The 16,089-nt window shown below is 37.5% G+C and overlaps 1 protein-coding gene across 10 annotated transcripts in view; it reads right to left on the reverse strand.

Moving 5' to 3' along the window:
- LOC109858586 (pumilio homolog 2) overlaps positions 1-16,089 on the reverse strand; it is a 73,686-nt gene that overhangs the window by 38,113 nt on the left and 19,484 nt on the right. For all 10 annotated transcript variants that reach the window (XM_020436001.1, XM_020435998.1, XM_020435997.1 and 7 more), the window contains 4 exons: positions 15,035-15,146; positions 14,640-14,739; positions 14,397-14,527; positions 12,089-12,443 (listed from right to left, as the gene is read on the reverse strand). In XM_020436001.1, the coding sequence (XP_020291590.1) occupies positions 12,089-12,443; positions 14,397-14,527; positions 14,640-14,739; positions 15,035-15,146 (698 nt within the window). The remainder of the gene's footprint in view (positions 1-12,088; positions 12,444-14,396; positions 14,528-14,639; positions 14,740-15,034; positions 15,147-16,089) is intronic.

Below are 16,089 nucleotides of genomic sequence, written 5' to 3' on the forward strand. Positions count from 1 at the left end.
GCGCACTTTCAAAATTTTTCTCAATTGAATTGCGCACGAACCGTACAAAAACTTTTGGTAAAGATATCTAAAAAGGTTTTCTCCACAAGCTTCTTCTCTAATAAACGTTGGAAAAGCGGTCTTTCTCTTGATTCCGTCGCACAAAATCACTGGGCGTTCGTGATTGCGAACCGTGGTCGCGAGAAAAAGAATCAAATGAGAATAAAACAAAAAAAAATTGGATAACGTAGAGAGCCGCGGCGAATAGTTTAAACCCGGTGTGATCCGGTAAACCGCGCGCGTTCGCAACGGCTGCCGCGTAGAAAGGCAGTTGAGAACTGACTGCCTCCTCTCTCGACGACGAGCCTCCTCGCTCCCATAGCCCGAGCTTTGAGTGACGCGAGGCGAGGCGACGCGACGCGACGCGACGCGCTGTGCTCGCCGCGCGGCCGGTGTGACGCGTACATCCCCCTCCCTGTCTATCTATCTCTCTCTTTCGCTCGGTCTCTTCCCCTTTCACTCCTATCCCTCTTGCATCTCTCTCATTCTCTCCTGATTCGCTGCACTCCTTTTCCTACCTTTCTTGTGTCTCTCCCTCTCCCTCCTCTCTCTCTCTCTCTCTGTTCTCTTTCTCACCTTTCTTCTGCTCCGTTATACGCACTCTTTGACCATCGTTCCGTCTTTCTCACTCTTACGCTATTTCTCCCGACTATCTCCATCCATCTTTCGGCGCGTTTTCCCCTTTTGCAATCACGCGTACATATGTGTGTACGTCGTCATGCGTATGTGTATGCGCTCACCGCGAACTAGAGATCTATTCGTTGTAGGACCCCGTCGAGACTACGGGGACCTGTCGCCCTCAGCTTCTTTACCCTCAGTACCTACCCCGCTCTCCACAGACTCTTCCTGTACTCTTTGCTGAGAAGCGACGACAAAGCCTAGAGAGCTCCACAATGTTCGTTTCATCGACTCTTGTTCTTTTGCTTTCTCTCTCTCTCTCTCTCTCTCTCTTTCTTTTTCGTCCGCTATTGCCAGAATACGTTTTAAGAATCCTGAAGATAGCGAATGAGAAAAGAAAGAGAAAAAGAGAGAGAGAGAAAGAGAAAGAGAAAGAGAGAGAGAGAGAGAGAGAGAGAATTTGACGTTTCTTTTTCTTTTTTCACACCGCGAAAGTATTTTGAAAAGTTAGTTACGTACAAGTAAAAATTTTTCCAAATTTTTCCAAATTTTTTAATATGGAAATCGAGGTTTCCAGAGCTTTAATCATTTGTTTAATGTAGCATTAAAAAACTATTACGCACACATAAATTGAAAGAGTTTATTGTTATTTCCGTAACTTGTATAAACAAATCTCGTAAAGTGCGTGCATGAGTTACGTTACGTTACGTAATATGATTTACTTGTGACACAAAAAGTGTTGTACCTGTTTTTTTTTAGTTACATCAAGTCATCAATACTCCAGCGATACGTCCAACATTTTGAGAAATTAGTATAAAATAAATTCCGAGTTTCTCGCAACTTTAGAAGTATTTGTTTTTCATTAAGACATTTTCGTTTATTTTTACCTTTGGCATTTTATTTCGTCTTTTATCATTTTTTCTTCACGCTCAAATATATGTATAATTTTTAAAAAGTCGTGAGAAAAAGCGAAACGAAAAACTATCGCTAAGAAATATTTTCAAAATATCCGAAACAATATTTTGCAAAACATTGATTGCAAAATTACAAAAACACAAATTTACAGCACTGCACATATCATCTTGCATCATTCTTTCTCTCTCTAAAATATATTCTAAATATATACTACGGTCCATACTATAATACACATACACCGAAATATTATTTGCATATAGTTATGTGTCACAATTAACAATTATTTTTTAATTAACACTTAAAGGTGCGACGTACACTCGACTTGTGTAATTAATATAACAACCTCGAACAATCTCAAACGCAAAATAAAATACCGAATAACGGAATCCTGCAAGTTGGAGTACCTACCTACAATCGTCGAGCAATTACCGCGTATCCTTATACAAAGCCGCCGCAATAATCGCCAACGCAAATCGCTTCTTTCACATGCAATGTGGAAGCATGAAAAACGATACACGTTCTCCAATATATTCGCAACTCGGCTCGCGAGTAATTGCTTTAATGTGGATGATCTAAAACGACTGTCGAAACTTAAGTTTATTTATTTATGAACGCGATGCGCGTATCATGTAACGCTTAGTTAATACGTTAGCGAAGTTACGTAAAAGACAATATATGTTGGTTGTATAATAGAAGATTTTGTAATAGAATTCATTTTGTACAAATGAATAGTTTACGGTATCTTAGTTGTCGAAACATTATACTTAATGTAAGGTAACGTTTTGTACTATAAAACAATAAATTATTTTCTACTATTTTCTCTTCTTCTTCTCTCTCTTTCTTTATTTCTATCTAATATCTGAATTTAATTTTCTGAAATGTGAGATAAGTTTCAAATATACAAATTTTCCGATTTCATTGACGAATTCTTATAATTAAGCATCAGATATATAAGATCGCTTAATAATTCAGTTTAATGATTAAAATGGTTACTATGTGCCTCCGTGTGATTTTCAATATTGACAGACGTGCCTCGAGACGCGCACTCACTGGATGGAGCTCCTTTTCTCTCGCCCTTCGTCGGTGCACGTTCTCGTTTTCTCTTCGCTACTTTCGTTCCCCCCGAAGTACCTTTGAGGAGAGCGCATACGAGGGAGACATGGCGCCCCGGCTACCTGTACTTGGCGATGAGGGTGAGACAAAGGAGTGCGCGCCCGCGAGAGTTTCACGAGATTCAAAAGAAGACGACTAACCCCTTCCCGCAACCCCTTCCGACGGGGCTGATGTCGGCGCTGTAGCGGCGACGGCGTTGTCGAGTGGTTTCCACCAAAGATCACTAATTCGCTCGCAAGTGAAAATAGTAACCGACCATTATATCGCAGCGAGAATCGAGGAAAGATTTTCAGTTATACGATCGACCGGGTTTCTCAATTAACACCTGCGATTTTTGGTTCAAAATTGTTTTTCCTTTTTTTTCTTATTTTTTACTCAATATAAATTATATTTAACAGCAAACAAGCAAAAAAAAGGAATTAGTTGACAATCGGTGAAGAAATGTATTAAAAAAAAAATAATAATAATCGCTAAAATTTTGAAAAAAACCGTAGTTTTTCTCACTGATCATTTCAATTTCGATAATGCGGAATATCGATCCGTAAACTAACATGGAAATTCCTCAAGGACAAGAAGATGCAGATTGATAGTGGGACACAGAAGGGAGTGAGCAAAACCGCATGGACTCGTCTCTTGTCGTCGATATATCTTGTCGTCGACCATATCCACCGGCCTATTGTCTCTCGAGGAATCTTCCCTTTTCCCTCGCGCGCGCACAGCCTCATGTATATATACATCGATATGGCGACACGGAACGGCCTCGAGGTGGTGGACAGAGAAGCCGCTACGAGCGAGCGAGGGCGATGACGTTATGAAAGGGAAGGCAAAGGATACTCACGGATCGGAAAAATTAAAAAAGAGAGCATGAACGTATGACAACGAAACGGGAGCAAAAAATATTGCACAGGAGAAGATGAACAATACAATGTGTAATCTAATATAGGATACACAATGTAAGCGGAACGCAGACAATGTTGATGTTGATTTTTATCCAAAACAAATATTACGAAAATAGATATTTTTAGAGAACTAGCTGAGTAAGAATAAAACTCTGTTCCCGTTTCTTTTTAACGCTAAACTTCTTTTCGTCTATTGCAAATTAAACTCTTGATTGTCGGAAGTTAATACGTTTGGAAAATCACGAATATAACAGTAACGTAACACGCTGTTTCATTCGATTTCGAGTCAATTTTGCTGATGTGATTTCGCTCTGTTGAGCCAAATGAAGACCCGCTCGGTATGTATATTTTACGAGTGTGCTCTAATAATTAGAAGTGAATTTATACGCGAAAATACTCTTTTATTTTCACGCAAGTTGCAATAATTATTTCGTCGTTTTTAACGTCAAAATCCAAAATGGCTGTATCGAGAAGTCTTAACAACGTGTTATAATATTGTGGGATGAAGTTTTCACATATGTAGATTTAGCGATGTTGTTCTCACATTGCGGGGAATAATCATTTTCACGTGTGACCGTTGACTGTTGCACCAAAGAATGAGGATGTAAGAGGAAAAAGTAACAATGCGAATGTTCGACTATAATATTTGTAGCGACGATATTTCTCAAAAGATTTTCAACGAATTTTCCACACTCTTCTTTGCGATGTTTTCCGACTGATTTCAATTTTCTCAATTTTCCTCTGGCTTTTCTCTGGACTTGCACAAGCTTGGTAAAGAAGCTCGGATGGTGGTTGACGCGCATAACATTGCAACCGACGAGAGAAAAATGAAGAGAGATGAGACGAGATAAAACATAATGAAGAGAGAGAGAGAGAGAGAAAGAGAGAGAGAAAGGAAAGAGAGAGAGAGAGAGAGAGAGAGAGAGAGAGAGAGAGAGGAAAGAGAGAGAGAGAGAGAGAGAGAGAGAGAGAGAGAGAGAGAGAGAAGACGGGGTGAGAAAAAATGAAGAGGGAAGAAAGAAAGAAATGAGCGAGACGATCTCCGCAGTCGGTCCCTTATCGGGTGCAACTGCACACACACACACAAACACACAAAAACACACATACCCTCTCTCTCTCTCTCTCTGTCTCTTTCTCATATTATTTACACGTCGGTAACTTCGCAGCATCATGTGCCCGGCGATGTACATAAACGCATAAATATGTTTACCCGCGAGAATATATCGCGCAATATCGGCGCAGCGCGCAAAAGCGCGGACTGACGTGTACACACAGTGTATGTATATGACGACACGTTAAACTGCACCATGATTTCTGAAAGACGAGACATCCGCGCGGTATCGAAGAGATACGCCCATACACGTTAGAACATACACATCGGATTACTTACCAAGGTGTGGTCATTGATTCGAGCCACCCCGCATGAGACGCGAATGTTTGATCGAATATGCCACAAAACGAGCGCGTTTCACAGAAAAGCGGAAATATATATCCGATAACGAGAATATTTTATATAACAATAAAAATGATATAAAATACGACTGATTCGATACTGGTAAAATATCAAACTGACGTTGGAAAGTTGAGAACCCCCGCATTCCGAGGGATGGATGAACACGCTAGTTCGCGTGTTATATACTGAACGCACTTTGTTTCTCTTTCGTTCTTCCGATGTCTCTTGTTCTTTCTCTCTCACGCTCTCGCTCGACCTCTCCTTTTCGCGTTCCTTTCTTTCTCCGGCTATACCCGCCATACCAACCCTCACGTGAGGGGTAACCTAACCGCCCACCGTCGCCGCAGCCACCCTCTCTAGAGTCTCTTATTATAATAAAAAAATTTCCACGTGAGAGAGGAGAAAGAGAGAGAGAAAGAGCAGCTCGTGTATATAAATATACTTGGCGGCCACGCTCAACTTAAAGTGCCCGACTGCATCTACCTAGGCGAGCTACCTGTGTACATGCACCCGTGGCGTTAGCGTAATAAACGTCCTAGCTGGAAAACGCAGCGGGAGTTTTAATCGCGCTTAGAAAAAGGGATCGACATAGAACGGCCGACCGATATTCGCCCTTTGCTTTCTCAGTTCGTTACCGACATTATTAGCATGAAACGTACACAAATTTCACCATATTTTTTTTTATCGAGCAACCGAGATTATCAGCCCGCTTGACGAAATAAAGATAAATTTTAAGTATCAAACAAATTGTTGAACTTTATTGCGATAGACTAAAATTTCAACATAAAAAAAATTTAAATACTTGTAATATTGGGATGTAAATCTGAGAAACGTACAAAAAATCAGATAAGTTTTACCTACCAGAGTTTTAACTATCGGAGAAGAGAGGGAAGAGAGAGATTTTTTTGTCGATGACAAAAAAAATTCTAATCTAACTTGCGTGCAAATTATTTTTAATTAAAGTAGAGAGAGACGGAGTGCTATAATGCGAAAAGGGTGTTTTGTTGAGGTACTAAATGCGAGATACCACGCATTTGCCAACCGAGTCAATAACGTATGCGCGTCTTCTCCCGCGGTTCCGAGATTCAACAACATAACGTAAAGAAAAAGTGTGAAGCACTTGGTCACGATTTTCGTGATTTTGTCGTCGCGCTTTGTCTCCGAGCCGCCGAAGGCAAGACGTGCGAGGACGCGGAATAAGAGGATTACGGCTAAAAGAAGGGTTGAAGTGAAGAGGGATGCGCGGTTTCTCAAGTTGGTTTCTAGCCTAGATTCGACTTCGTGGGTGATTCGGAGGTTTTAATTAGAATCCAGCTGAGAGAAGAGACACGCAGTCATTTGTGCTCTCTTACGAGACTTAATGATCCCCCACTCTTTTCTGTTTGATTAATAATCCGCACACATACTAAGCGACATTCCTGCGGAAGATCTACAAAGCGTTACACGTGCCGATAATGGACTCGTATTAGTCGATTCGCCGACTTTTTTTGTCGATCGGAGGCACAATTAAAAATTGTTAATAATACATAAATCTCATTCGGATTAAAAAAAAAAAAAAAATTCAGCGGCGTTCCACGAACTTACATATCTGAGATAGCATGTGGTTCCAACTCTTACCAGGTGGATGAGTCATCGGTTGAATTTCTACGCGCGAAAGGCACCGCGTGCGAAGTGATAAATTTCAATATGACTCACCCTTGACCTTTCCTCTCTGATCCTGACACGTCTATCATCGGGACACGAAAAGCCCGACGAAGAAGTTTACGCGACCTGACTTCAATCCCGGAAAATGCCGACGATGAATGCAAATCAACGCGGAGCGCGCAACGTAATGTGCTGGTGTTTTTTACTCTTCAAACAATTTTTTCTGAATATTCAAGAAGCGCATCTAAAATGAAATAATCTTCCGGAAAAAATTTTGATAAGATTTCCGCAAAATTTTGATACGATTTTATCCCCGACGTGTGTTTGTTTACTAATCACGTCACTAAAATTACATGTGAATATCTAGCATTACCGTTACTCGAAACGAGGAAGTCTCGTGAATGTGACACTACGTTTTCTTCTATGTTTGTATAAGAGTAAAAAATAATGAGGTAAGACCAAGTGTGTGTATGTGCAACTAAAATAGCATATGTCAAGAACATTCAAGCCGGTTTCCACAATCCTTGTGTGAAGCGCTGTAGCCGCTCCGATATAGTCAACAAAGACCATCATAATAAAACCCTCCGCTACTCCCGCTTGATTATTTATAGGAAAGAGTTCACAAGGGAAAAAAATTATATCTTTAGTTTCCTACTCTCTCTCTCTCTCTCTCCCCCTCTCTCTCTCTCTTTCTCGCTTAATAACAATAAAAGCGCGCGTACAAGAGTGTCATATTTAATTGTCGCGACGGATTGCAATCTCTCTTCCGAGAGACTTGGAAGCATCGAGGCTCTTTTGACGGTTTCTACCCGCTTTTCTCTTTTCTACCGGTCGGCCTTCGCGTCGCGACAAGCTCCGATATGTGCGAAACACAAAAATTTTCAAGACGACGCGCGCGACACACAGAGTCAGGTGTCGGAAAAATGAATGAAGAAGCGCACTTCATCTGACTCGGCAAAAATTGCTGCAATCCATCAACGACGGATGCGTCGACAGAGCAAACATCTTGGCCAACAGAAACAAAAGTAGTTTCGCAGTAACATTTAATCACTTACACATTTTACATTTCACGATATTTAATTGGTGTACAAAAAATTCAGTCGTCAGAAATAAAGAGGCGTTTTGTAAGAAATTTATTTTTTTTCTTCGAAACTCCGTTTTTTGCGAAACGAGAATTTGTTGCGAACAATGTAAATTGGCAGATATATTCTTGCGCAAATGACGCGTTTCCAAGGGGGGAAGGGGGAGAAATCAAATTACGTCGCAGAATAAATCGAAAATGAGACAAGAGGAGCAATAACTATCTCTCGACGGTTCTCTTCCGGACCGTATCTAAGTCAGAGTGAATCATCCCGCGTGAAAAATGGCGGAATGACGACGAAAGAGCAAGAGAAAAGGAGACAGCAACTTTACCGTAGTCGAGTTATAGCCGGTTGGTTATGTTATGTAAGACTGCTAAAAATATCGTCGAATGAGTGACAAGCACTTGGCTTATTCGGTCGTATTCGTTGTTAGACAATTCGAAAAACATGAGACGATCATTTGTAAAGGCGAAAGTCCTTCTCTCATCCGCGAACCGGTTTTCGAGCCACGTCGAAATTCCTACAATTTCAGAAAAATCAACGCATTCTAACTCTCTATATAAAGCAAAATTAGATTTATTTACTTAGAAAAAAATAATAAAGATGGCTTTAAAAGCTATATGTTAGGCGTAAATGCGAAAATTACTGCGTGTACATATATTTTATTAATTAATTTAATAAATCTCTTTTATAATTCCGGGAGTAAACAGTTAAATAGATTCTTTTTCGTAATTCGCAATCTTTTTCCTATTATGCACATGTGAGCGCAACCGGGTTTAATATTTTCAAACTTCCGCTGGATCAAGCAAATTTCTCGCTCTGTGCGTCCAAATTTGTTCGATACCCAAAAACCTAGCAGCTAGCAAAACCTACCGACTACGCATCGCAAACTTCACGTTCGACTGTCAATCGTTGGCTTGGCATAGATCCCACGAAAAGAAGCCGAAGGTTACGAAAATCGGTTCTTGCTTACTTTACTCCTAAGAAATGCGCGTGTGAGCGAAGTATATAACCTTCCACAATCTTCTCGAACTTAAGTAGAGCGAGCGAAAATAATGACATGTTTTTGTTTTTTATTTTTAGTTACATACATATATATATATAATGTAATTAAATTACATTTGTATTTTTTCAAAAGTCTACTTCTACAATCTCAAAATTGATCGACTGCTTTTATCAACGGCCGATGTCTTTTTCGCTTTTTTTTCGAGATTTCCACCAAAAAACGGATTAAATTGTCGAACGAGAAAAGGCGGAGAACCGACCAATCTTACCAGACGAAAAATAAAAATCGCCGAGTATCTCGCTGCGACGACGTAAAAAGCAGGTCACGCGGAAAATCTAAGACCGATGGGAGAAACGCGCGAACGGGAAAGATATTCGAGGCTTCGAAATAGAATCTTCAAATTCCCGGGCGCGAAACGCCAGAGTAAGCACCAGGAGAGACGTTTTGCTATCCCGAAGATTGTAACCTTCGGGCGATGATACAGATTTTCATCGGGAGGAAGAGTCATTGCACTTTATGCTGAATGGGCAGCGAGTCAACAACCCGTTCTCTATCTATCTGTGTATACATGTTTATATACACCTTTACGGTCTTCTTCCCTCACTCTTTTACGTTCTCCTCCCGTGAGGAAGAGGAAAAACGCGAGACGGAAAAGGGAGAAGAGAACGGAAGCGAGGACGCGGGACGACGCAGAGAGGATTGGAGTGAAGAAGGCGAGGTCTGGGAATCGCTTCATGCATCGGAGAGCACGAAGCGCTCGCGTAATAACACGATCAGAAGGTGAGCGAACACCGTCTCACGCGTGCACGCACTTTTCGTGCACGCGGACACGCGTGCTCGCCCTCGAATTACACGGAGCAGTTAAACGCGCGGCGAAAGCGCAACGAGTGCGCGCGCCCTATTTTTAATATTACACGATAAGCTTATAAGACGCACGCCGCGATGATCGCTACAAAAATCTCTACGCATTTACGGGGAGACGACTCCCCGAAGGTCAACCCTTTTACCCGAGAGTGTACATTCAAGTGTACGTAAAATACGCGATCTAACAATTAAGTTCGCCGACTTCACACTTTGTTCAAACAGTACGAGATTTATAGTCCCTCTTACGATATATATGTATATTGCAGAAAGAAAAGTTTATAAAAACAGTTTTAGATGTATAAAAAAAAAACTTAAATAAAACTTATAATAAAAAATTACGCTTTAGCAACTAAAAACGTAAAGGAAAACGAGTTTACTCTCGCTCTAAACGTTACAATATGCCCACAGAGCTCGGTTGTCAAGTAAAATTAATACGGGGGAGCGCTGTGTCGCGTCTATCTTTTTCCAGACATCTAGTCTTGTTCACGGTCGCCGGCGACTTTACGCCGCATTTTGCGTTTTCATCGAGGCGTGAGACGTCGAGCGAAAAGAGAGCGAGCGAGAGGAAGAAAGAGAGAGAAAATTCAACCGGTAATGCTGTATTTTTTCTATAGCGTGTTAGCAATCACTCTATTCTATTTATCAGCATTTTAAAACGCTGTAAGATATACCGAACGATAACAGCAGCAGCAAGTTGTACATGCCACTATAATTGCTGAAAAAAAATCCATTTTATAAAATTTTGACAATTAAAATATCTCATGTTGTTAACATGTTACACGTGATATCACCAAAAATAGTCAGCGAAAATCGACTTACATGAGTTTAATTCTGTTCCTCGCGTGGAAACCGCTGCCGCAGTTTTTTCTTGGGAACAAGGGTTTTGCCAGTGGATACTATTTCTCGTAAGCGGAAAAGGGCGTTACAACTACTCCGTCTCTTTTTCCATTTGCGACTACACAGTTTCAACTTCGTCAAGACAGTCAAGTTTCAAATGCTTTTTCAAACGTCCAAAAATACAATATCAACAGAAAAAATTTGCCGACGAAATCGATATACCGCTCCGTTCGCTCGTTTATTAATGACTGCTATCAACATTAGCAAAAAAAAAATTATAATTACACTCTTAAACAGCAGGAATGTATCTGCGGCGCGAGACACGTATAAATATGAATACCACTTGAGATGCAAGAATCCTCGATATATTGCTGTTCTATTTTTTGAATAGACACTCAAAGTAGACATGTCGAGAGAAGCTGTCACTCAATGATTTATATACGTTCGTTCACAAGGTCGCTGCGCTGGTCCCTCTCTTTAAAACCCGCGTAAATGATGATCGTTAAGTATTGTCGATACGAGAGCCGCTTTCATAAGACGAAATGGAAAAAAAGCATAATCCTCAAGAATATATACACGATCAAGGCCGTCTGATTAATGTCGTTGCTCATCGAATATAGGCAAATAACCTATCGTATAGCGATCGAAGCAAATTTATTGGTCAAAATGTCATTTACGGTAGATCTTACGTCATCAGACTATTAGCAAGAAAATAAAATTGCAATTTGATTAAACTAAAAATATTCATTTAGAGGTGTGTGTGTGTGTACACACATCCACACAAAAATACTTAATGTAAATCAAATACACAATATCTATTTATTATGAGAAAATTACCATGAATTCTCGAAAATTTATTGAAAAAAGCGTATAATAAAAAAGGAAATATATAATTTAAGATGACGAAAGTTCATCGTCAAACAAAGAAATAAATCACATGTAGCGCACACGCGCAAAACCGACGTGGCTAATATTCAAAAATAGTTAGCTTTAATCGCGTATCATTCGAGCTGAAGACTAAAAAGCGATTCAAAGCAATTTTACCTCGCGTTACGTCACAATAATCTTCATTGACAGCCATCATCCGTAGATATTGGAAGAGACTTTTCATTTGCAGCTCGATATAAAAAAAAGTACAATGCTATTGTAAAGCTTAATAATGTAGACTATAAAATAGTCTATACATTATTTTCGACGAATAAAGCATTAATGGAACTGTCAAGATCATACTACTTCAATAAAAAATGTAACTTCACATTTTTTTTTAATTCTAAATTTTTTTTCTGTATCTGCACATTTGATCTTATTTGATCGTTTAATAATTCATATTATTTTCATGTTTTATTGTGTATAAAATTTTCTTACTGATAATTACATTGATAAAACGTGCAATTTTAGTAGATACGATGAAAGGTTCTATCAAGTTTAGACACAACTGTAGAAAAGTTCGAAACTCGTACTTTTTCGCAAGTTGTTTTACAAAACAACTCTCTCATTTCTACGCAAAGAAAATTGAAAACATCGTTTGTCGAGTTTTACGTGACTACAAACGTCAACAAATCTTTCTTTCATAGTATCTACAAGGAGAAAAAAAAAACAAACAAACAAACAAACTTACCTGAACGTCAAAATGTGTAGTAGTGTCTTGCGGCTGTGGAGGACCTTGTTGTTGTTGTTGTTGTTGCGACGGCGGTGGACCCTGTGGCGGTGGAGCTTGTGCTCCAAAAAGTTGCGCTGCTGCATGCGAATGCGGATGTTGCAGATGATGAGTTGGTGGAGCTTGATGATGTTGTAAATGATGTGGCGGGGCCGCCGCAAATGCCGCCATAAAGTGTTCCTCATTGCCGACAACGTCAACCCCAGGTTTCAAAAGAACAACGCCACCGCCACCGGCGCTTACGGCCAAAGTCGCGGCGGCGTTCTTTTGAAACTCTTCCTCACCGGGAGATGGTTGGCGGCTTCCAGGTGTGCGACTGCAATAAAATTAAAGACACAAATAAGAAATATTTTATTTAATTAAATTCTATCTAAATACACATTTATATATATGTATATCTTGATAAAAAATTAATAAATATCGCCACATTATTATTTTTGAATTGTAATAAATGTTTAATTTTAGTTCAAACAAATTTACAAGATTTAATACGTAAGTAAATATAAGAATAATTTTAATGGGGAAGAGCTGGCCAATACGAGACAAAAACCAGATCTTCGGGTAAACAAACTTCTTTATTTAACGTTGTACATACGCTTCAGTCCAAAATTGGATCTTCTTCAGTGACTATACACAACAAATTCATTCATTAATTACAAAAATTACTTTAACGATCATGTTGTGTATAGTCACTAAAAAAGATTCAATTTTGGATCGAAACGTATGTACAACGTTGAATAAAACAGTTTCCTTACCCGAAGATCTGGTTTTTGCCTCCTATTGACTGATATTGGCCACCTCTCTCCTATTATTATATTTCACGAAGACGAATACATTGTAAGAATAATTTTATTTGTCATATGAAAAAACACCGTGTATGTGTGCATGATGTAAGAGTTTCTTAGCAATAATAAACTTTTAAATGTCAGTGATTGAATAAATAACGAATACACAAATAATGTTTACTAAATCAGAAATTAACTCTGAAAACTCCTAAAAATGATGTTTATTAAAAATAATATAATCATAGTTATAATTAAAGTTTATTAAAACAAAAACGTTTTGAATTTTAATAGAAAAGATTTATTGTACGTGTGTAATTCCGTCTCTAAAAATTCTTTGCTGAGTGAACATTATCAACTTTTATATAAAACGTAAAATGTAAAAAACACTTATTTTTATTACGTAGATGAAGCTAAGACTTTTAGTACACTCAATTTCCTTTGAATAATTCCGCGTAAAACAGCACTACATACGACTCCATGTCCGTAATTGACTACATGTCGTATAACGGTGCACTTTGCATAATAGCAACACGCGTAACAGGACGTAATCCGCAGGTTAGACAACTCGCGTTACTGATCTCATGAGAAAAGAAACCGTATGCATATTAGCGATGAAATGATGTCATTACTTTAACAATAAAGTGTGTTCTTTATATATTCATGTTTTAATATTCACAAGTTTTTTCATCTAAATCTTTCTTAAAACCTCAAAGGAATCTAAAAAATAAACTTTTTTATGTATATCTAACGTAGAAAATCTTATAAAAAATAAAATGTAAAAAATAATTAAAAATAATTAGCTTTTTTGTAAAAAATATTGACAAAATTTTAATATATATTACATATATTTAATACTATATTAACTATATATCACGTGTATCTTTTAAATATTTAAAAAAATAATTAGTATTTAAATTACTTAATTTACTAAAACACACAATATATAGAATGCAAAGTAAAACGTAGCACAAAATAAAGCGGATGAATAATGTCGGTAATGTCGATGTTGATTGTGCCTTCTGTTGTGTGCTACTGATGGCGCAGCATTGCTAGGAGCATTGCTGAGCACAACGAACTATCGCGAAAGGAAAAGGAAAGAATGTGATGTCATCGTCCGCGTGTAGAGCATGCCCTTGACAGTTATCGTTATTGTGCTATTTTACCGTGCTACTTGCGATAAATGTAATACATATAAAAACATAGATATCAAATAAAAAAGAATAAATAAACGAGAAATACAAAGTTTCAAGTTATTCAATTGCTCTCGCAACTTATATATCTGATATCATTTATAAACTTTTAAAATTTCTTTTGCTTGAACACTTATTTACAATATAATATCCACACATCTACAATACACACATTTACAATTGAATGAGTTTTGTCAAAATCTCTGTTACAGATATTGCATAAAGATAAAAATAAAATTTTACTCTTTTAATATTAAATAACTTTACCAATAAACAAATTTTCACGAAACTTACTTAAATCCTTTGTCGTCGTCGAGACCATTTTGAGAAGCCAAACCATTGCCTTGTGGCCCAGTATCATCCTTTGTACTGTCAAAGGGACTTGCCGATCCTTTCTCTTTTTCTTTCTTGTCAGTATCTGGATTCTATGCAAGAGATAATAATCAAATGTAATATTTTTAAGTACACATCTATATATGACCTGCATATATCTAAATACACTCTATCAAATAAATTTTTATAACACATATTACTCACCAATCTCAGAGAAACCATTCGAGGTTCCAGATCTTTTGGTGTAGTAGGACTCGTTCCAAGGACATATTCAACCATTTTAACTCCCAAACCACCTGTTTCACTGCAAAAAAATGCATTAACGACATTACTATTAGATAATATGAAACTTCTTTTTACATATAATACGCAACTTTCCCTTAAATTATTAATGTAACATTATAATTCTTAAATTATAAACTTATAAAAATTATAAATTTTTCAAGCCACTTTGATGTCAAACATATAATGTTAAATCTTTATCTAGGTATTTTATGTCTTTAAAATTTAATTCATATATGAGTATTTACATGTTCAATTTCTTATGACTTTGACAGCTTAAGAAGTTTGTTAAGTAAGTACATAAAAAGAATACAAACCTGCTTCTAGGACTGAGCACTGTTCCAACTTCGGACGCTTGATGGTGATATCCAGTTCCAACACCCACACGTCTACCGGTACCCATTGAAATGGGTTGTGAAACCGCATGATCTGGAAAGAACAAGTATGTATCAACTATATATATATACATATACACATATATATAAATATTAAATGTGTAAAAACGATAAAAAAGAAACTATTTTCTTCATAAAGAATAAATATATATCTGATAAAAAGTATCGATAAAAATTGTAAGTCAATATACAGAAGAAGATCAGTATAAATACAAGTATCTTTTCCTAATAAAATTTTTTTCTTTTCCAAATAAAATTCGCGTTGTAAAGCATTCTTTCATAAAATTCATACATAATATACTGTTTGTTGCTCTATTTCTAGACACGAGTTTATATCATTTTATGTTTTACGAGAAATGTGCCAGTGAAATGGCTCAAATCCTGTTTCAACTCTAATCCTGTAAATCCCTGACATTAATATCCGAGCAATTTTTGAAAAATAACTGTGATATCTTATTAACTATTTAGTGGAGAAATGTCTAAAAAAGAAAAACATCAAAACTAATACTACTTTCTTTAATATAGAATGTTGAATAAAGCTTCATAAATTTTTAGATTATTTGCAACGCTTTAACCGATAAAAAAGTCGCGTCAAATATAAATGTCAAGGAGTACAGGATAAATATCTAAAAACAAACGTCTACAGAATTAGGATTAAGTTCACATTCACATAATATAAAAATAACTAGAGATGAGATAATAGATTCTTTATAAGACATTTCAGAGAAAAAACCTGTGTTTATAATTATCAAACATATATAATTCAAAATTTCCTATAAACATGGTTCGTGCTTTGTGACCAAATATCAATAAAGTATCTAACAACACATCTTTACATAGAGAAAGACAGTGGCACAACATGTATATAAACAAATATTTCACCGCCATCTCGAGAGGCAGCCACGGAATGAATATTATCGAACGAGAGATTCCGTTAGGCTCTCATATATAGACGGAGACTTTTTTCCGTCCTTTCT

Source organism: Pseudomyrmex gracilis, unplaced genomic scaffold (assembly GCF_002006095.1).
Source record: "Pseudomyrmex gracilis isolate BER0280 unplaced genomic scaffold, ASM200609v1 scaffold_213, whole genome shotgun sequence".
In the NCBI taxonomy this organism is placed as follows: Eukaryota; Metazoa; Arthropoda; class Insecta; order Hymenoptera; family Formicidae; genus Pseudomyrmex; species Pseudomyrmex gracilis.